Source organism: Mya arenaria, chromosome 5, assembly GCF_026914265.1.
Source record: "Mya arenaria isolate MELC-2E11 chromosome 5, ASM2691426v1".
Taxonomy (NCBI): domain Eukaryota; kingdom Metazoa; phylum Mollusca; class Bivalvia; order Myida; family Myidae; genus Mya; species Mya arenaria.
In genome coordinates, this window is record NC_069126.1 from 60,609,612 (window position 1) to 60,633,481 (window position 23,870).

At 34.0% G+C, this 23,870-nt stretch overlaps 1 protein-coding gene and 1 long non-coding RNA gene across 6 annotated transcripts in view; both read left to right on the forward strand.

The window, feature by feature from the left end:
- Positions 1–4,955: 4,955 nt before the first annotated feature.
- LOC128234708 (uncharacterized) overlaps positions 4,956–23,870 on the forward strand; it is a 52,002-nt gene continuing 33,087 nt past the window's right edge. For all 5 annotated transcript variants that reach the window (XR_008261006.1, XM_052949130.1, XM_052949133.1 and 2 more), the window contains exons 1-4: positions 4,956–5,094; positions 7,056–7,213; positions 21,314–21,447; positions 23,461–23,585. Coding sequence is in view for 4 of the 5 variants with exons in the window: in XM_052949130.1 (XP_052805090.1) it covers positions 5,055–5,094; positions 7,056–7,213; positions 21,314–21,447; positions 23,461–23,585 (457 nt within the window). In the remaining variant the exon portion in view is untranslated. The remainder of the gene's footprint in view (positions 5,095–7,055; positions 7,214–21,313; positions 21,448–23,460; positions 23,586–23,870) is intronic.
- Positions 8,161–11,796, forward strand: LOC128234712 (uncharacterized). The gene is made up of 3 exons (XR_008261009.1): positions 8,161–8,482; positions 10,154–10,374; positions 11,213–11,796. It is a non-coding gene; the product is annotated as an uncharacterized LOC128234712 (long non-coding RNA).

A 23,870-nucleotide genomic window follows, 5' to 3' on the forward strand; every position in this document is an offset into this window, starting at 1 on the left:
ACCTTCTCGAACTGTAAAGAGGCTAGATACCAGCTGTCAATTAATTGTTTATAGACACTCACCACGTGACCTTCACATGCTAAATATACACACAAAACATGCTACCAAAAGGACGAACAGTACTAGGAAGCGGGAAACTGTTGAGAAACTACGTATGCACATGTGATAAATATCGTTGACGAAATTGATTGATGGAAACCTTTTAAAGAAATGAACGCTGCTAAAAATGACAGCGCGTTGGCTAAAACGCTCATCGGCAGCTAGGTTGTAAAAAGATCCCCTGACTTGCAAGGTGCTCGGAAAAAAACACACAATCCGTTCTATCTTCAAACGTGGGAAACTTGAGACAGCGTGCGAGACGACATGATTGCTGCATACTTCCTTCAATTATCATGATGTTTTATCGACAACATACTAGCTCGTATTGGAAATTATAGGCCAGTTTTGAGTAAAAACTGTATTTGCCGATTTTGGGACCATCAAGTGACTAGTTCCTTGTACAAACTAGGAAAAAAAATTAATTTTAAAATGGATTATCGCTATGTGGCTGTATTCCCTTCATTTAAAAAAGATGTTTGAACAATAGCATAAATAATTTTGTATTCGGCTGAAAACCGTGATTAATTACTACCAAACAACAACAGCAAAACGATTGGCTTTCATGTTAGTTTGTTTATGTAAATATATACAGTTACTCTACTCGTTTCTTTATGTACCAATTAAGCTTCAGCATTTTTATTTCGATTACGTTGTCGAAATTAATTGACCGTTTATGTCAGATTTGCATATTATGTGTAAAATAATCTGCTTCTATTTTGAAATTATGTTTAATCGTTTGTGTACTAAGCTTGTTTTTGTAGTTTTTCATATAACTATTCAAGAGCTTTCTATCGATTAAAAAATAGGTTGCAAATGCAAAGGTTAAGCATCTTTTGTGTAAATGCCTGGCGAGTGTGTGCATGGTGCACAAGTTCACAAAGGCATATGTCGATGCTGCAAGTTTCAATCAATTCCCTCAAGTAGTTTTTGAGTTCCGCTCCGGACAAAATTAGGTAGAAGAAGTATAGTAATTAAAAAGAAAATACAAACACAATTTGTCACCCATTCAGTCAAAAGAGAGAAATAATAATATCAATAAGAATAATAATGACAAATACAGTATTTCTCCCTTTCAGTCGAAGGGGGACATAATATGTTGTTGGTAAGGATGTCGTTCATCACTAGAGAGTAAAGGAAACTAGGTAAGCAAGGTTAGATGAAGTAGACAGTAGACGACCACCAGCCAAAGCTAGAAACTGGACAGACTGAATATCCCAGCGCTGTGCACTGCAGTGTTAGAGATACAGGAACTGTCACCGATGTGTGACATATGCCCCAGAATCCTCGTTGGACCGATTGTCATTAGTATTTGGGCCTATATAGACATATATCCTTTAGTATATAACATATTCTCATAATTTCCCAAGCATATTTATTCACCACAAAACAAATATGAAAAGTCACTGCAAGATAAGTTGATGTCAGATCACCGACGTCCTAGAAATTGGTGGGCATTATCGTACCTGTCTTTAACACTTTACAAAGTCAGATATCTTTTAGAGTGAAGAAATAGAATAACTACCAATTAAAACTACTAATAAAATGTGTGTCAAAATGTCAATTTAACTGTATAAATACACGGTTTTCATTATCAAAAGGTCATCCTTGGTCAAACTGCCAACTAAAGATGAGGTTCCGAGGTTCACTTGTTCATCCGTTATCGCACTTGTATTTACTGACCCCAAATTAGGCTTCATCGGATTATCACCAACCTGCCTAATAAGTATGATGTTTTTGTGCCGAGGCATTTTTCGTTATTGATCGGAAAGGGGTTTTCAGCTCAATATCACCACGCCCTTGACCTTTGACCCGCTGACATAAAAATAGGGTTCATCTACTTGTCATGACCGGCCTGATTATCAAGTTTGATGACCCGGGACCCAGCGTTCTTGATCGGAAACAGATTTTAACCTCAAGGCTACCACGACCCTGAGCTCTGACCCACTGACCTCAAATAACAGATTTCATGTGCCGGTGATGCCCAACCTGCCTACCAAGTTTGAGTCCCTGTGACTATTGTTTCACAAGCTATTGATCGGAAACCGTACGGATGGAGAGACAGACGGAAGGACAGCCTGCCCGATACCTATTTGTCGCCATTCGGAGCTTTAAAAGTCTTAAATATGTCACCTACCACATTAGCTTACCATTTAGCATCTACGAGAACAAATCAAACGCCTAAATGTAAACAAGGTTTTGCTTCAAGTTGACTTGGTTGTTAGTACATGTTGTCCCAATTTCAAACATCATAACGATTTTATGAACTTGGACTTAGATAGTCTTACCAAGTTTCATGAAGATCCAAGGACAAATGATGCATCCATTGCATCAGTTCATTTTTTCAACCTATTGACCTACCTTTCGTTAAAAAATGACTCCGATTATTTTGTGTTATTAACACAATTATAGTTAGCACATAAAACACATTCTAGCATACATTAATATTTAAACATATATTATGCTAAGCGAATTTATATTTTAGTAGCTGTATGTGTTTGATTAAAACACGATAAATCAAAAGTGCTGTTGATTTATTGTGTTTTAATCAAAGTCTATTGTGCCATGTTTCAATATTGAAATGTAGTGTCCTACTTCCATGTGTCCTCATACAAACTTAACATTCTTTGTTTTAACCACATTTAGCTACAGTTTTGCAACGGTAATTTTAAGATTAATTATAACCACAAAGTAGGATATTAAAACAATTAATTGCATTGTAACTTAAGAAATTTGATTGATTGTCCTTATACAATGTAAATTACTATCATCAAGCATACACAGCAGGGGCAAAATAAAATAATGTTATTAATGCAACTTTTTTAACATCATCTAACTAGAAAATACGGAATAAGATGTTCTCATTTTTGTTTCAATTCATTCAATTATATGAATATACCTTTGCACATAAAAACTAAAGTGTGTTGTTTTTTACGAAATGTTTTGGTATTCTCATTAAAAGGAGTGTTTTGGATTTTTTTTTAGCTTTATAGCTTTCACCAACTAAGCCGATCGAAAATTAAAGCGATGTTAAAACTGTTTGGGCTTTTCTGGAATATTTCCTTTGACCAGTGGTCACTTATAGAAAAGTAAAGTGAAAATAAGAGTATAAATAGATGTGTGAGTTATCAAATAAATAATAAATATTACATATTTTATAAATATCAGAACTTCGCAATTACATTTGATAATAACATATGATTTTACTATATATTTTTAATTCTTAATGATAAATGAATGTGCAAAAGTCCGTATTTTAATACGGCTTTTTGCGATATTTCAATTTCTGTGAAAACCCTTGAAATTGGTACAAAAAGCCCGTGTTCGTGCGATTTTCGAAAACAATATCATTTCATCGTATTGCTTTTTATAGTATTGTGTTGTTTTGTATAAATGTTTATTTATTTAGATAATGGTTTCGATGATTGTTCGCACTTTAGTCATACCAATTTTAGTATAAATTATACCAACCAAAGTGCATAATAAAAATGATAGATCCTGGACTTGTAGTTAAATATATTGTCGTATTTATTTCAACTGTCACAAGAACATGATAACAGTAATGTTTTGCGCACTTGTACATGCATACATCGAGGGTTCATCGATGATGAATATAACTTATAATAAGTTAATTGAGCGTGTTATATTTGTGACAGTTTCAGTAAATAACAGGTTAATTCCGGATGTTCGTTGAAATAAGGATGGCTAAGTCATAACTGATGACCTGAAATATATATAAAAAAAAACATATAACAATCAACTTAAAAATATTTGATCAGACGAACGGTGAAGAATTTTCATGCAAATTATACAAGGAAAGTCCGATAAAAATATTATAACGATTTAAATAAAAAATTAAGTCCTAGATAGCAATTTAACGTCTATAACTGAATATACAGGCACCTGTAATGCGAAATCAAAATGATTTTATTCATTTCAACGTAATTATTATTGTTCATGTCTGAATTGTATTATCATGTAGCTTACACGTACATAGAGCACTTCACCCCTTCAATTGTTATTGTACATGACCTTGGAGTCATTTCGTTATCTTTTTGGCAATAAACAACCTTGCCTGTTGTACATTGTTCCACTTGCTTTTCAAAAAAACAAAACGTTGTTTATCCATAGAATAACATGGCATATATTAAACGAAATTGAACTTGTCAATTTTACTATGATTACCTATTTTAATACTTACTCACTATAAAAGACATTACCTAATACATGCCCAAACAAAAATATATCGCTAGTTGGGTTGTTAATTCAAGCTATCACATAATATGATTAAAATCTTAGCACGCGCAAGTGTGAAAATGCAAAATATTTTTAAAATCTTATATAGCATAACATAGTAAGTTGATGTGACCTTGACCCGGCAATATGGGTTTTGGGCGACATATCCTCTTTCTATGGTAGTCAGTGGTCACTCATTTTTTTAATCCGACCATGGACCGTACAAAAAAGCGACGGACCGAAAGACATGTTTAGTTCAGAATGTTGCTGTGACCTTGACCTTGAAGGAAGAGACACGTGTCTTGCGCGTGTGTTTTTAGGTTTTAAATTCTGTAGCCAAACGTTTCAAATACGAACAGACCATAATGGTTCTTATATTAAATATAATCTGAACTATCATAACTTAAAAATCAACTAAATGAGCAACACAGTTTACAGGGATTTGTATTTTCTAACATTCTGATTTAGTTTAGTCTTTCCACGAAAGAATAGCTGTTTTTACATATAAACAACCAAAAAACAACATCATCATCAACAACAGATGACGAAAGTTGCGACAGATAATGATTATAATTTACAAATGATTTAAATAAGGTGCATTACGAGTTTAAAGACATTATGTGAAACAATTGCGGTACTGTTGTTTTACTATTGTCTTTCTTACTTAAGAGATAGGTTTTAAATACACATCACAAAGTAGTTATCATTTTGGACTAGGAACAATGTTTATTGTGTTTGTACTATTGCAGGTATTTATTCAAGGTAAAGATTTAATGCTAAATTGCATTTATAACTATTTAAAGTGTTGTTTAATAATTTTATTACTTATTTGCATTTCAAATTATTAAATTGTCGTTTGCAAATTGAAATATTTGTCAACTTACATAAACACCATAAACATGAACATGAGCCTATATGAGTGATAAGACGTGATCGACTAATGTGTTGATAAGAAAGAACAATATATATCATGTATGGTTTTGCCCAAATTGTAAAAAAGTGTCTAATTTCCTCAGCCACTAATTTAAAGGATTTGGTTTCAACGAATGTATTTGAGCTCGATATTGACGAAAATTTATCAGGGGCACCCAAGGAATCGATGTTCTAGGGGGCGTAACATAGGGGCATAGCCGTTTGACTTACGGATTTTGAAGTTTAAAGTGTTGGCATGGGTAGGAGGGTATAACCCCAAGAAAATTTAAATATCTCTAGTCTAAAATCGTTTTGTTTTTGTTTGCAAACCTACATATGTTTATTCATTACTAATGCTCACCCAACACGGACGATTCTTTTGGATAATATTAAAACTTAATCCTTAGACTATCATACAATTCAAGTACAATGTACAAAAGAAGTGTTTAACTAAAAAATCAAACAAATCTGTACATAAATCAAATGAGGTTTTTGTTTTGATCATTAGTCACATGCGTCAAACAAAACAATGCATTAATATTGATATGTTTCTTTTGTGCACCTCTCTTGAGTATGTATCATTATTAAGAGTAGTAATCTGATTTCAATTAATCTTACTATGTAATGAGGTTCATAATATGAATTTATTTTAAACACTTAGTAATAAATACAGATGTCGTAAGTAGTTAAAAACGCATGGCGGAATAACCGCATGGGCGTAGGAGTCTAAAACCGGCTTGTTTATTGTATTAATAATCAACCAGACACTACATGGACACGCTTAGTAGCCAACGACCTTAAAAAAATGTAAGCCTTTGATGTTTTAGAATCTGATGGACTACATGTAAGCTTTTGATGTTTTAGAATCTGATGGACTACATCGAGGGGTGAATGCGAAAAGGTTCTAAGTGACATTAAATAAAGAAGCAGATAGAACCTTTTCGCTTTCACCCCTCGACATGTAAGCTTTTGATGTTTTAGAATCTGATGGACTACATGTAAGCTTTTGATGTTTTAGAATCTGATGGACTACATGTAAGCTTTTGATGTTTTAGAATCTGATTGACTCCACTACTATATTCAATAAACCAAGAGATGCATGACAAAGAGCTAAACAATAAACAATTTCAACCGGAGTTCGTGATATGTAAAACACTAATAACGACAATCTTAGCTTGCAATACAAATTGAACCCGTTACCATGGCCATGAATAAGCAAGATATCTTTCCAGTTTCAACCAAGAAATGCAACTTACTTTTGACCGAAAAACCAAAAGCAAAGTTATCGAACTGATGTCCACCTGGATAACGCGTGGTCTCAGTGCCATCTTCCGGTATATACTTATATTTAGCGTGATTTTGATGAAAGCCAAAAGCATCACGAATCAAGCTCTGGTCCGTTTTGGAGTTAAAAATGATACCGTTGTCCATTTCGATAGTACATTGGAAAGGAACCAACCCTTGGTGGAAATCGAACACACAACCTCTTGTGCGAAAGGCGGACCCCTATAACACTTGACACCCCAAATCCGCCACGGCCGGTATAATTTATCGGCAATGCAATAGGCAAAAGCCATATATGCCTCGGCAGTTTGTTGATCGGCTTGTCCCTGAAGATTATATTCCTGTATTAATTGTGTACATTGTATGTTCTCTTCATTAACTTTGCATAATTTCCGTCAAGTATGCGGGTAGCCGCTGCCTTAACGAACGTCCTACCAGTAGCTCGTGTTATTGGTTCTGGTCATCAAGGAAGATAAATTTGGCATCGACATTTATATCAACTTACGTTTAGTTTGTTTATTTTAAAGATGTCTGCGGCCTGTGCCCTACCGGTTGGCTTGAATTTCGCTGCAGTAGCTCGTGTTATCGGTTCTTGTCATCGAGAAAGATGGACTGGACAACGGCCAGAAAGCATTGTCAGACTCTGTCAGGTGACCTGCTGACACTTGAATCCGAGGACGAAATGGTAGGGTTTTGTTTTTTTTGGTTGAAATGCCTTGAAATTTTAATATTTTAGTGGTGTTTGTATGAGAGTTATTGATAAGACATCCGGAATCCCGTCATATGGGAGCATATCTCAAATTATGTTCATATGTGATATATGCCGGTTACGTTTTACGTTTTCATGAAGTTGGAGTATTGAGTACTTTGTTTGATTTAAATGTATTTTTGTCATAGACTATACAATCTAAAAATGTTTGGACAAGTAGGTTAATGATCAACCAGGTTTCAAGGGAATCTGCACATATATTAAAGATTGAAGCAATCAGATGGCACATAACAGTAGCCATTCCCCTAGAATTCCAAAATCCATATCCAAATCCGCACAACCTTTCAATGTGAGCTACAGCCTGCCTATTATTTGCTGGAAAATAAGGCCTAGAGGATTCTAAGAATCTCTCTTTCATATTTCCCATTGTAAAAAAAGCATTTCCTGTTTCATTATGTCTTGACACATAAAGTTTGTAATATTTGGTTTAATTGTTGACTACTCTAACTCAAAATCTTCACAAGTACATGCAATCGTCTACAAAAAATCGCGTAAAAGTATCATAAGTTTTCATTGATTTTTTTGAGGTGCCTTTAGGCAAACTCTCTGGAGTCATGTTTGATACCATATTTCAGAGTTACACTATTTTTCGCGGACCCCTTGATTCAGGTAGAATGCCGCGCTGAAAGAAGTTCCATATCTATCATGTTTTCCACATGCATAGTTCAATTATTATGTGTGATGTGTCTTAATAAATCATTTATTGTGCGAGTCTGAAACTCGATTATTTGCATTTTGGTCAAATGAAGGTATTAAAAATGATTTATCCTGTCTCGTAGTAATTTATGCTTTTACATATTGTCAGAGGGGTGAGCGCAAGACTGTGTTAAGTGTAAAGCAATAAAGAATGCACTTAGCACAGTCTTGCGCTCACCCCTCTGTCAAATTGTGCAGTACCGGGTAATAAAAGTAGTCCATTGAATTTCCCGCCAGCTTGTCAAAACCCGCCCAATTCTGTGGTACTTCGGCTAAAAGTAGTCCATGAATGTGAAGTGTCGGGCGTGCTATTTTGTTATTTCATTAAAATAAACGTATGGAAATTAAAAAAAATTAACGTCGAGAAACGTTTGTTATCATAAGTGATTTATATACAATTCATTTTGAATGTTCGACTAAAATATCGCGGAGGAATCGTCGCCAGCTTCAATCCGGGCTAACTCTTCTACAAACCACAAACTATATCTGGTAAGTAGCCAACTATAACAAATTGTTTTTCCTTCAATTTCTTATTGTATGTGTTGAGTATTTTACAATCATAGCAGTGCATTGTTATTTTTGTCTTGTGACATATCTGCACAATTTACAAAGCGTCCGAAGTCAGTCATTTTTCAAAAACTCTGGGCATCGTTCAACAACACCGGAGCCTGCCATTTTGTAAAATCTCGGCCCTCGTTCAACAACAACGAATCGACAATCAGCAGTTCCGTCTGCATGCACTTGAATATATTGTCATTCACTTGAGTTTTCTTTTTATCGTAGGTTATTTATGTTTGATGTTCTCTGTGCATTTTTAAACAAACCATTTTTGCACAAATTACGTGAATTCGACTTCGGAAAAACGATCCGTCTTCGTTCATTTTAGCATGCATGGAATAATTTCGTAACCAAGCCTTATGTTTATCTCGGGTTATATATGTATGTTGTATTCCGTGCATTTCTACTTAACGTTACTCGAGTGCGCATGCTAAATTTAGGTTATCAATGATAATATCATTTTACTGCGCTATTCGCCCCCACCACCATTATCAAACACGTACATTTGGGATTTTTTTATTGATGTTCACACTCACAGACATGTATTGAATTGACATATTAAAGACCTGTTAAAAATCAATTAACATTTTGTTTACATCAAGAGTTTGATAATCAATAGTTTGAGGTGTTTGGAATATTGGATACATTGTTAAAATATTGTAAAGCAAGTATTTGAGAAGCACTTGTGACTTTTTTCATCAAGTGTTTACATCACACGTGTTTGAATATTGGAAACGATATTTTAATTGTTAAGTGTGTGTTTGATCAATAGTTTGATTTTAACTTTTTCATTTTTATTGGTCGAGCTTCTTTGATTCTAAGTCCTTTGGACTGTATTGAGCACAAAGTGTATTCTAAGTGTTTTCTCAAAGTGTATATATATAAAAGTGAACACTTAAAAATTGATTGCGTAATTGTTATACAAAGTATACCATCACCCATACATAGAGCTTATTGGATAGAGTGTAACAGGATTCGCCCTATGTGTCTGTCTAGCCGTACACATGTTCGTGTCTTATCCATATCTCCCGTCATAAATAAATGATTTTTTAAATTTTACAGAAATGTTAACCACATCCAAGATTATGTGTTGCAGGTCAAAGTTCAATGTCACAAAGCTTAATTGTCATATATTCTACTAATACAGCTAGTGACTTCATATTTGGCATGTAGGTGTACCTGATGGAGCCACCAATTTTCAGTGGTAACATTTGAAGGTCAAGGTCATCCTTCAATGTCAAAGGTCAACTTTTGAACTATTGCAGATACAGAATTGATACTTGACATGCATGTGTATCTCATTAAGTTGCAGATATTCATTTGTAACATAACACAGTCAAGGTCATCCTTCAAGGTCAAATGTCAAATTTATTTGTGACAAGACCCTTTGGGCGCATTGGTGTTTCAACTACACACTTTTATTTACCATCGCAAGGGTTACAATTTGACAGGGTAATAACTAACGTTTGTTTTTGTGTGCAAATTTAATGCCCCTTTACAGGCAGACAAATGTTGGCATACATAAAAGATGATGATTGAAAATAAGCAATCAAAAACTTCTTTATGCCACATCAAAGATGTCGATGTTATTTCTCCTTGCAGGACAGCGTTGCCACTACAGTAATGGTGAATGACAAAGAGGTGAATGTGCGGACCATTACAGTGGAGGACCGTACTGGGAAGGTGAAAGTCAGCCTGTGGCGCAACATTGCAGCAGAGCCTGTGGTGTTGGGGATGTTGTTGCCATCACCAATATTGTTGTCAACAGCAAGAGATATAACAATGAGGAATCCCTGTCGTCAACACAATTTACAAAGATAGAGGTAAATGCTATATCTTGGAACATACAAACATACATGTACTCGAGCAAAAGTTCCTTTCCAAATCCTCTGATCTACCTAAACTATTTGCAATGCACAGACTTGAATTTTAGCATGAAGGTGCATCTCAATGACCCACACATTTTGAGGGTCCACTTGTCAAGGTCACATTCAAGATGTAAAATTGCCATTAACTTTTCATCCATTTGACAAACTTCATATTTAACATGATATTGCATCTCAGGAAGCCGCTCATTTTTTTAGCGGCCATGTTAAGGTAAAGATGTCCCATCAACATCAAGCGTTTCATTTATGAAATGTTTATACTACCCCTGGCAATTACGCATGCAAACTATTTCGATAGTGTATTTGTCACATACTCTAACTTAAAAACTACTTGAAAGAATTAAAGGAATTGAAGGAATTTGATTGAAACTTGCAACTTAGATAGATAGCAATGTGAAGTTGTGCACTTTGCAAGGGTTATAACGCTTGGTCAATTTGTTGCAGAGTTATTTCCCCTTGTTCCATAGTTTAATAGTGTAAACTTTGTCCAGAGCATACTATGACAACTACTAGATTATATTTGATAAAGTTTTAAACAATGGTAGAGCTCAATTAGAGGAAGTACAGTTTACAAATACCATAACCCATGTTTGCTTAATGACAGAGTTATTTCCCTTTGTTACTTTTTCTTGTCCAGTGCATAACTTGAAAACTACCGGATGGAATTTCATATACTGCATACAATGGTAGAGCTCAATGAAAGGAAGTGCAGTGTACAAGAACCATAACCCCTTTATGCTTAATAACGGAGTTATTCCCTACTTTATTTATATAGGTTACTGACATGCCAAACACCGAGATGACGGCCACCATTCTAGGACTTGACCTGGGTGATGTGGAATCCCAGTTACTCACAGAACAGGATGGAATCTTCAATGTATCAAACGAAGTGCTAGTTGCAGCCTTTCAGTGTCAGTTGGAAGACATTACGGCCAAACTACCAAAAACACTGAATTTCATAGCCAAAGGACAGTCTGTGGTCACCTTTAATGAGTGAAAAATCATGTTCAAAGTTTATAGTTTAGAGATGTTTACTTTTCATACACTGGAGCATGACAGTCTGTGGTCACCTTTAATGAGTGAAAAATCATGTTCATAGTTTATAGTTTAGAGATGTTTACTTTTCATACACTGGAGCATTCATAGTGTTGCCTGTTATATCATTCCATCACCAAGAATTACCAAACTTGCTAGCTCTTGACCTGGGTGGTGTGGAATCAAGCTTAGTCACAGAACAGGATGGAATCTTCACTAAATCGAACGAGGATCTAGTTATCACCTAGGATTACCAAACTTAGTGTGAGGATGCATATATTGAATGCAGCGTTCCACTTTCATCAGTTTCATGTCCTTCTGACGTTGACCTTTACATTTGATCTTAATTATTTAGAGTAATATTCTTGATGAAAATTCACTTTAAAACACACAAAAATCTATCTTTGTCTGTTAGAGGACATTACCTATCTGTCATTGATGTGACAGATTGATGCATTATTTGATGTGAAAGTGGCGTATTTTACCTATTATAAAAGTCCTTTGAATTCAATTTGAGAATTTTATTTCTCATAGTTCCTGCCCACAATTGTCAATCATTATGTGAGCCGCGTTTCACAATTTTACTTTAAAGGTACCAGTATGAAACAAGAGCAGCAATGTGCCAATCAACCTCTTGTGTACTTTTTAATTGGCCAATTGTAAAGCACGCAACGGTTCGTAAACTAATTTACAATCTGGGGTGGGAATCATGAGGCATTAAAATCCACACACTTTATTCATTTTGGTGTAATTAGGGACCCCCACACATCAATGTGGGAGTCCTATAGTAATCACCCTGTTTGTCTGTCCGTCCATTCGTTTTTTGTTTTTCTTCCATAACTTCAGTATTTCTTAACACATTATCCCCTATGCTATATTTAGATTCCGACGTCATTTTTATATTTTTAGCTAACCAAAAATAATCTTGAACGCTTGAAGTATCGGTTTATCTCAATGGTTTTAAAGGCATTATGGGATATAGAGCATTTGCTCCTAAGGAGCAAATGCTCTATTTCTCACAATTTCTTCAAACATCAGCCACAATAATTGTGCAATAATGTGTCTCTAGGAGATAATGAGTTAATGGAATTTGATAAAACTTCATACAATAGTAAAGCTCAATGGGAAAAAATGCAGTGTACAAGAACCATAGCTCTAATTTACCTAATTATGGTATTGGAGTTATTGACCTTTGTTACTTTGTCTTGTCCGGAACATAACTTGAAAACTACTGTATGGAATTTCATAAAACATCATACAATGGTAAAGTTCAATGATAGGAAGTGCAGTAATTTGCTTAATTACAGAGTTATTGCCCTTTGTTACTTTTTCTTGTCCAGAGCAAAACTTGGAAACTACTGGATGGAATTTCATAATACTTCATACAATGTTAAAACTCAATGAGATGAAGTGCAGTGTACAAGAACCATAACTCTTAATTTGCTAATTATGGAGCTATTGTCCTTTGGTACTTTTACTTGTCTGGAGCATAACTTGAAAACTACTGGATGGAATTTCATATTTACTTCATACAATGGTAGAGCTCACTTGGTCAGAGTTCTAGTTCAATTACATATTGTAGGAAAAAATCTACCTCTTTTACTAAAAATGATTTCATCTATAACGTTTTTGGTCATTACTTTTACCAGACGATATAGGTTTTTTTTCGTGTTTGAAAGATTGAATATTCATCAGCAGAATTACTTTTAAATCTTTGTCAGTGCATATCTCCTATACTATATGGCCTACGATCACCAAACTTGGCTTGTGGTTGCATTTTTGGATTGTGAAGTGTCATGTATCACTATCATCCTGACCTTGACCTTCACATTCTACCTTGATTTTCACACACCAATTGAGTGGAGGTGTCCATGTACCATATATGCATGTCTACTAGTAGTTAAGTTTTAAATATACTTTAGTTAAATACAAGGAGTACAGGAATACTCGCATTTTATTATACCAGGCTTTAAAAATTGAATTTGCTTTTGCCAAATTCCAGCTACAGCTGTCTGCATTCTTTTTACATGCTCTTGGTGACACCTTCCCTAATTGACCACTACCTATCTAAGACAGGTAGTTGTATTAAAGAGTTGTTTTGCTGAATACACTCAACAAAACTCCTAATCGGTCACCTAGGTAATCTTCTAATATTCCCTTCCCTGTACAATAAGCTTAATTACAAATTAGATTTATGAAAAGACCATTATCTCGTACACATGCTGTGAAAACTTGGTTCACGTACTACGCTTCATCAAAAAGATACAGTGTCTCAAATGACAACACTATCAAAAATAAAAGTCACAAAATCTAACATAGCGTATAAAGGAAGAAAAATAAAAATACCACCCTTTGTCACTTTAAAATGATATTACATGACATGTGAGACTGATACACAGTCACCAATGGCTTAATAAGTTAAAAAAAAATGTTCAACTTTAACATTACCTTCTATGTGAAACAGAGACTGTGTCAAAAGATTTTAAAAATACAAAATCAATGAAAAATGTGATTCCCTATGGAATTTGCATTGTAATTTCTTTTCCTTGTGACTTTTGGATTAGGAGTAATCACATATGAACTGTGTTTTCTCTGCCGTTTAAGCTTCGATTTAGCTGAAATTTTCTAAGAATATTGCCACGAGATGGGGAAAATAGAATACTGAACTGTATATTGTTGACACTTTATGCATTTTTCAGGAAAGTTACTTTACTAAGTGACCGATTAGGAGTTTTGCCAAGTTTACATCAGCTGAGACAATTACTAATTTTTCAGACAGGACAGAAATATAGTTTTAAAAAAAATCCAGTTTAAGAAGTGATCGGTTAGAACTTTGACTGAGTGTATGTCATTTCACATATCTTACAAACTATTGATATGTCATTTGCTTATTATGTTGCCTATGATTTCTTTCTATGTTATGACTAAACTTTTACTATACTGTACATATCGTTGTCTGTTTATCTTTGTTTCATTCAACTTAGATATTTTTTCAAGCCAATTTTTTTTTGCTAACCTTAAATTAATATAACAGGAATACAACTGCTTTCATAGTACATCATTTACCCATTACCCGATATGCTATATTTGGATGATGACATTATTTTCTACACTTGGTTATACATTTTTGAAATGCTTTGCAAAAGAAAAATTGAATTTCTAACAGTTTTGAAAACCTTTTTAAAAAAGTGAGCATTTGCTCCTTAAGAAGAACATGCTCCATTTTTAACATTTCTCGGATGCATCAAAATGTGTCTTATCAGATAATGGGTTAATAGTGTCGCGGGTTAGTGTTAGTACACATAATTAATGGCAACATATCAAAGCCAAGATCATCCTTCAAAGTCAAAGGTCAAATTTAAGGTTAATCAAGATGTTAATAGGCCATATTGCATACAGGCAGCAAATTGTTTTACAAACAGTGTTTTATGTGAAACACGAGACATACTATTTTACAAAACTGATAATGTACAACATAAACCTTGTACTTGTATTACTTTTACACCATCTTGTATGTACAATCTCATTCTAACCAGTATTTCAAACAGATTCTATGCCAATCTAGTCATTGTTTTTTTAGCTCCACTGGCCGAAGGCCATGGAGCTTATGTCGTCACAGATTGTCCGTCGTGAGTGTGTGCGTGCGTGCGTAAACTTTTACTTTAAACGACATCTCCTCTGAAACTGATAAGCGGATTTTGACAAAACTTCACAGGAATGTTCCTTTGGTGGTCCTTTACCAAAATTGCTCAAATGGTTCCGGTCCATTGCACAATATGGCCGCCAGAGCTAAAAATAGCAAAATCTTTAAACGACATCTCCTCTGAAACGGTTAGGCAGATTTTGATGAAACTTGACAGTAATGTTCCTTGGGTGGTCCTTTATTAAAATTGCTCAAATGGTTCTGGTCCATTGCACAATATGGCCGCCACAGCTAAAAATAGCAAAATCTTTAAACGACATCTCCTCTGAAACGGATAGGCAGATTTTGATGAAACTTGACAGAATTGTTCCTTGGGTGGTCCTTAACCAAAATTGCTCAAATGGTTCCGGTCCGCTGCACAACATGGCTGCCAGGGCAAAAAAAAATAGAAAAACCTTTAAAGAACATCTTCTCAGAAACCGATGATCAGATTTTGATGAAACTTAACAGAAATGTTCCTTGGATGGTCCTTTATCAAATTTGCTTCAATGGTTTCGGTCCACTGCACAAGATGGCCCCCAGAGGTAAAAATAGAAAAACCTTTAAACGACTTCTCCTCAGAAACCGATGATCGTATTGCAATGAAACTTGACAGAAATGTTACTTGGGTAGTCCTTAACCAAAATAGCCCAAACAATTCTGGTCTGCTGCACAATATGGGCACCAGAGCTAAGAATAGAAAAAAAACGTTAAACTACATCTTCTCAGAAACCGATTATCAGATTTTGATAAAACTTTACATAAATGTTCATCGGGATGCCCTTTAACCAAAATTGCCCAAATGGTTCCGGTCCGCTGCACAACATGGCTGCGAGAGTTAAAAATAGAAAAACCTTTAAGGACTTCTCGTCCGCAGTCTTCACGAAAAACATTTTAACCTACTAGCCAGTTGGACTAGCATAATGGCATATTTTACTAGTCCGAATGACAATCTAGTAGTCCGACTATTTTGCCACATTATAAAACTGTATGCTTGAGGTAAATACCTATTTCAATTGAGCAGCTTGCAGTTTGAGTAAACATTTCTTTATTATGATGCTCATGCAGTGATAGGGAGTGACATCCTTCTGTTGGGAATAGTGCTCCTTGTTTTTCAGAACCTATGGGTACTATGTAAAAACAAAAGGCATCTTGCTTGAATAGACTGTAATAATATCAACATGGTTAGAAAAGAAATGCCATGCTTTAATAGCTTTGATTACATTTTACTACTGAATTACCTCCCTTTAATAGAAAAAAAAAATAATGTCTTAATTTTTCACGTATAGCATCTTTAAATAATTTTTAAACAATAATAATTTATGAGTAAACATATAAGCATAAAGTTCTCACAAAAAGATCAATGAAAAAACCTTACATTTATACATAGGAAAGTATATATAGACTGAACATCAATTTTCGTTTAAGTGACATTCTGAAAGTTTATGAAACAGCTATTTTTAGTAACTTAAATGGCCGAAAAGTGTAAGTGAAACACCAAGTCGATTCTATCTCGTCAGTTCTTGTTCAGGTTAGATATTTGCTTCATAATCTATTCAGATTAAATGTTAACCGATGATCAGATTTTGATGAAACTTGACAGAAATGTTCCTTGGGTGGTCATTAACCAAAATTTGTTAAATGGTTCCAGTCCACTGCACACCATGGCTGCCAGAGCTAAAAAATAAAAAAAAAACTTTATACGACTTGTCGTCGAAACCGATGACCTTTTTTCGATAAACTTGACAGAAATGTTTGTTTGGTGCTCCTTTACTCAAATTGCCCAAATCATTTCGGTCCACTGCACAACATGGCAGCCAGAGCTATTAAAGTAAAAAAAATTCAAATAACTTCTCCTCAAAAATTGATGATTGTATTTCTATGAAACTTGACGAAAATGTTCGTTAGGTGGTCTTTGCTTGAACCTTTTGGCCAGTGGAGCACAGGCACTGATGTGCCTCTTGTTTCTTCATCTCATATCTTCAAAGGCTTAGAAAAAATAACCCCTTCACTCCCAGGCCAAGTGTGCACATGAAAACTATTATATTTACTTCCAGCTTAAAACACTTCCCCAACCTTTGGTAATAAAATCTATGGATTGAATTTCAAACAGTTTGGATCTAGATGAAACTTTAGTTACTAAGTGTCTTGTACAGGCTCAAGCCATATTCATAAAGCTCCTAAGGAAAATCTTAAACTTAAGTGAACATTTCCATTGCAGATTTCTCACTTTTTTACCCATAATACTTCAATGAAACTTTGCATTCATATGCAAAACTATGTTTTTCATAAGCATGAAAAGTTTCTTTGACGTTTGCTTAAAAATAAACTGGAAATCCGCATCTGAAATGTTCACTTAAGTTTAAGATTTTCCTTAGGAGCTTTATGAATATGGCCCCTGAGCTACTGTGTGCCATTTAGGCCAGTAAACAGGTTAAATATTCACTATTTTGTTACCTCTGATTTTTTACCAAATCATACTTAATGTGCAATGTATCTATTTTCTTGATAAAAATAAAAGAAAAGTCCACAATTTTTTTTTTGTCACTATAACCACTTCATCAACGTCAAGGTCACACTGATTTCAACTGTTTTATGCAAGACTTGTAACTGCAAGTGATTTTACATCCGACAATTGTATACAGCTGTTTGTCTCCCTCCAAGTGTGATCTTGACCTTATAGGTAGGGACCTGGATCTTGTATATGTCACATCATCTTCATGTGCTGAACAACTGTGTATAGTTCTTTCAAACCATGACAATATTACATGTCTCATGTCTGCTAAAAATCTAGAACCTTTCGTCAAATATTTACAAAACTTTTGTTTACTCATATAAGCTTCATTTAGCAATGCATCTGCAAGAAACTTCTCTTGGCAACTCTCAGGACCTTCAGTCCTTTGATTTAACTATTGAAGTTCACTAAGGATTTTCTCCATCCAAACATATCAGAAGCAAATCTTTCTGTAAATACAATTGTTTATCGTAATGTCTGCAAAGCTATATTTCTATTTCATTTTTAAACTTTTAATCCAAATGTTCCCAACGCGAAACACAACGGACAGCACTTAAATGTCACCAAATACTTAAACAGCTCAAAATATTGTAAGTGATACTCTAACTTAGGATTAAATGTAAATGGCCATAGCACAGTACAAGTCTTCACTGATTTTCGCCAATGTTAGATAACTTTCTAAAAGTACATAAGCCCTGTGCATATTGTCAAGCTTTGGTAAATGCTGTCGACTGACGCTACACATTCTTAAATAGATTGAAGTTAAAACAAATCAAAAACAATATTAATAAGTTGTTAATTACTTTTAAAGAAAGGTAAAAAGTATTAGCTAGAATAACGCAGAGTTAGATGTGACACCAGTTTCAATGAGGATGTAGGTTTTTACAACAGAGAAATATGAAAGACAACATATTCGCTTAAATATTATATTCATTTTTATTGTTTTATTTTCAAAGCCATACTGATCTTCAGGTAAAGACCCATAGTTCAACAGTTTCCCCATAAGTTTGCATAAGTGACACCAAATGAAGCAGAACTAGTTAAGTTTTTACAGATTTTCCTGGGTATGTCATTACCCCTCATTTGGAATGAATACAATACTAGCTTAATGCTTTCAAAAATAAGTGTTTGATTGTTACAATATCCATAATTATTATTCTTTTCCCTGTTTATTACTTATGTAATAAGTCAAATATTAGCTTATTTACGTAAAGGATATTTGGCTAAAACGTCAATATTTTTCTTTAATCAGTTAAAGATGCACTCTTACTCCCAAATAAGATTGACAACTATGAATAATATTGTTTTAATATTCCAAAAAGGATGGATAAATGTAAAGATAATGGTTCTAATGAAGTAAAATCGAGATTAATTTGAAAGAAATGAGCATAAAACACAGTATTTCTACCTAAGTGGACCACAGTGTATCTTTTAGCATTCACCAATCATTTAAAAAATCTGCGCATTCTGCTATTAAATTCAGGGTTACAATCTTGTAATCAGTAGTTATTTTTTTTCAATAAATGCATTACTTAGTAGGTAGTTAAAGATTTTTAGTCAAAATTTATGTTAGATATACATGTGTATGTATTGATTTTGAGTGTCACTTTAAGCTATTTTGATGCACATGTGGTGTGTGTTGTATAGTGTGTGTTTCTAGCACATTTTTGTATGTTCTACTGTAGTGTTGGGAATCGGACAGAAAAATACTATCGATAATCGGTTTATGAAACCGATTATTAATCGATTTTATTATTATTTAAGTATCTTATTGGTCGTCATATTTAAGGTATACAGATAGAGTGCATGCACCAGTTTTAAACACCAATGTTTCCTGACAATATTGTTTGTAGATTTCTTTATATAAATTATATTATTTATTCAGAAAGCAACTATCGTTTAGTGTTAACAAGTTACTCTTGTAGAACATGAGACAACAGGCTCTAATTTTTGAATTGCATTTAGTAGTGTATACATGTGTAAAATAAACACTGTGACAAAGAAATATATCAATTTCTTTTTAATAATCAGTCAGTTACGAGTACAAAAAGCAGTTGAATATTCTATATGTTTTACAAGAACAGTTTCTGTTTTACAAGAACAGCTTCTTTTAGAAAACTGAGAAATATAGATTCTTACATGGTTATAAGTAAACGGTAACATGTTTTAAAAATCACTTATAAAACACAAACAAGAGAAGTTATGAACCAATCCTTTAGCAGTTAAATTACAAGGGAAATATGTTAAAAGGTACTGTAGTGACTTATTGACTTGATAGGAATATGAGTACATAACTTTAGTAACACCTTAACATTTCAACATAAACTAGCATTAACCAGAAATAAGTAAATAGTCGGCGGAGGTTATGTCCCTTGTTTCTATAATTGAGAAAGATTGTTTAAATTTCAATATCGATTGTCGCCGACGTAGGCCTTTCCGATCAATTGTCGGTTATAATCGATCTTCGGCGCAACACTACTTCATTGTATTAGTATTCCGCACTGGCACAAGTACTTATCAGCAGTGTTCCATTACCAATATGTACATTGTATAAGTGCTTTTCTAGTATATTTGTTTTGTAAGTGAAGTACCTTTTCCAACTAAATTCTTGCAATGCTCAAATTTATGATAAATGATACAAAGAACACATACAAAACTTAATTAAAATTACATATGGTCGGCATTGTAAATGGAATAGAATAAAATCCTAAAAAAGCGGATACCAATGTATTTCATGTCATATATTAAAAGAATGTTGCATCCAGATTTGAGAAAGCTATTATAGTTGATACGATATCTTATTACACTTGACCAACTATTCCTAAATGTATTGTTTGACTTACATTAGAAAATGTACATATCAATATTATAAATATTATGTGTATAAAGCTATTGAATTAAGGGCATGGTACATCATGCATAACTGTTAATACTGACCTTTTAGCTATTTTGCTATATTTGCTTATTCGCTTTTATAATCTGTTTGGTACATTGACAATATTTTGAAATAATCATATGTTTACTTAGGGGCATTTTGTCGTGATGAATTTGAAAATAAACTGTAATCTCAATACATGTTTTTACAATACAAAGCTCACTTTATCTGTTTAAGCATACGTCATATTGATTAGAACAATTTCGAAATCGAAACAACAGTTCTAATCTACATAATCAGATATGATACTAGGTGTGATTAAGTAAAACACGTGTATGGTTTATAATACGTATTTATCTGTCGATGTCTTGAATTATACTGTTTTCTCAAGGCATTAAGCAATATTGAAAGATTACAAACAACATGGTTATTTAAAGTCTAGAAAGTGTGGATATCATTGCATGCTAACACATAACGTACAAACAACACAAAAAGATCACACACAAAACAACATGTCATTCCACAATTGCACAGCAATACTATATGTCATCAAAAGTCAGCAAATGTTGGGGTTACCGCCTCAGTGAAACAAATATACAGATTAAACCTATCTTAGGGCCAAATACAGTATTGTTCTTACATGTACCATAGCGGTTAACAATTAGTCACTCTCTAGACATAGACTGCTTATTTTTTAAATTATAAAATATTGTGTGCATCCGAAGGTTTTTCAATAACCAAATGACGTCCATTTCTTATATCCTTTCAGATCTGGGTAGAACATGAGCTGTTTGATTACCCGACGAGCAATGAGTGGTGGATAGGCCTAAAAAGAAGCCCTGACAATAAAACAACGTGGTTATGGACGGATGGATCAATAAAAAATGAATCAAACAGTTTCATGTATATAGATTTGATTTCTTTTTATAGTTTATTGACAAAATATGACTGCATATCTATTCCGCATGTATTGTATTGTGGGCCTCTTGTTAAATGAAGGATGTGATGTGTTAACGCCTTTAATTTAGGTAGATTAAGCAAGATTCCAATTAGTTTTGGGGGGCGGCTGGACTCCCTATAAATTCGTTTGCAGTCAGTCTCTGTGAGAAATCGCATTATTACATAAATCATAAAACGTAAAAATAATACATAAAAACGAAGTATGCATATCACCTTACTAAAAATTTAAAATAAATGGATAAAAGAGATATGCTATATAAAAGTACCACACACTTCGAATTTTAGGAAGATGCCGTCTGAAGCGTTTTTTCACTACCTAATATGTGCAAACGCGACGTAAATTTATGGTCAAAGCAAGTTAACTCAATGTTTGTTTACTAAGCAATATCAATTTCTACCCCAACCCTTCTAGGAGAAAATTTTAAAAAATAAGCTAAATACATGAGTTTTTAAGACAAATTGAACCCTCAACAAACACTAACGCCATGCTATACAAGCGGCAGTATTCTAGTAAATGTTGCAAACAGAATTCTATCTGATTCCTCTAGGATCAATCCATATATAGGTACGACTTATTATACAGACTGGTGTAGAGACATGGGTACGTCAATTGTTCAGCTCAGATTGTTCTTCACATATGTTTATTAGCAAAAATGTTGAATATATATGTATATGATTATACGTATATGTCGAAGTAAAAAATGTTTGACGTTCGAAATCGCAGCTAAATCTACGTTTAGTACGTTGCTAATTGTCCTCAACAATTCACGTTAAAAATTGAATAGTTTGACTTCTTTTTGTGGTTTTGTTGTATTGAAAAATATTTAACGTCATATAGCGTTATCGTTTTTGCGTGCGCAGTCAGTATTCCATTAGAATATTCATTTCATGATAGTTTTGCATTGTATAATACAGGTTTTCTTAAATACTGCCTCATTTGTAATGTGCCATGATATACGAGTCGACAATTCATGATCATAGATTATAATGTCTAACGAAATTTGTTACAAAAAGAAATAAAAAATACTTAATTGGTTCTAGTGCTGGGTATGCATATTCGAATTGATTAATCAAGTCGATAGGTTACATGTTCTTAAATCTGTTCGACTTTGTACTCATAATTATATCCTCTCTTGAACGCTTCAAACTATGTACTAGAAAAAAGCTTCTGGGTTAAGTTGGCATCTTTAATTAGTTGAAATAACAGTAAACAATACAAGAAGTTTGCATGAACCATACTTATATATCTTCTTATAGCCTTAGATCATATCCCAGTCATCATATCCACCCAGTGAGCTCTTATGTTTTTATTGGCCAGACATATGTATTATAGTCATTGCTAATTGATTCCCTTTAATCAATCTCTAATTATGGCCAACAAAACAAACGTTAAGCATAGTTTTATGTTTAAACGTTTTGCTTTTTGCTTCTGAGCATGTTTCTGTACCTTTTTGCATATATATTGCATTAATTTTATGATAAATGAAAATCACGTATACATATTTGCAAGTTTGTTGCAAATACATGTTAAGGACCCACAACAAGATCAAAACCAATAACGTAAAGGAGACAGAGACAGTGTCATTTGTACTTAGTGTCAAGTGCTCTAACTTTCATACATGTATGTCATGTTCTATTTCTATCAGGAAAGTGTATATAACTTATAATTGACAGCTCAGTATATGTATTTATAACATTAATCACTAAAGGAAAAAAGAGCAAGGTGAGTCAACGAAAGTCCTCATATGTCGGCACATACGTTCTGTCTACTGGTATCCAAATGACCAACACGCATATGAAATAGGAAGGCCTTAGGCCCTTTTACTCTTTATTGACGCATCATATTCTACACTTAACAATCGTCATTGTAAAAGTAGTTTAGTTAAATGGCAAAACGTTGACCAGAAACCAAAATATCATACGATTTTAATTTGCCGTAACTTTTGTATTTTGTAGCCAGTGGGGCAGTGGGGAGCCCAATAACTATCTAGACTCGGAAGACTGCGGGGAAATTAACAACCATACCCTCCGCGACAGGGACTGTGGCATACCCCAACAGTCCATATGTAAAAGACCGCAAGGTAGGTATTTCTTTAGTAAATCGACACAATTACATACCACATGCCTGCCAGTTTGAAATACATGAACGTAAGTACACGGTGTTCCGTAGTGACGGCGAAGTTATTTATATTTTGATAATTCAGGAAAATAGGATATGATCCACGTAATGATTATTGAAATAGAAAACCGTTGACAGTGTTGCACCTGTTATTGCTAGTAAAGTAAACATGGGATTGGGATGATATTCGCCCTTTGTGTGACTTTTTTAAATCGACCTCTTGAAACGCAGAATTTTTATATAAATC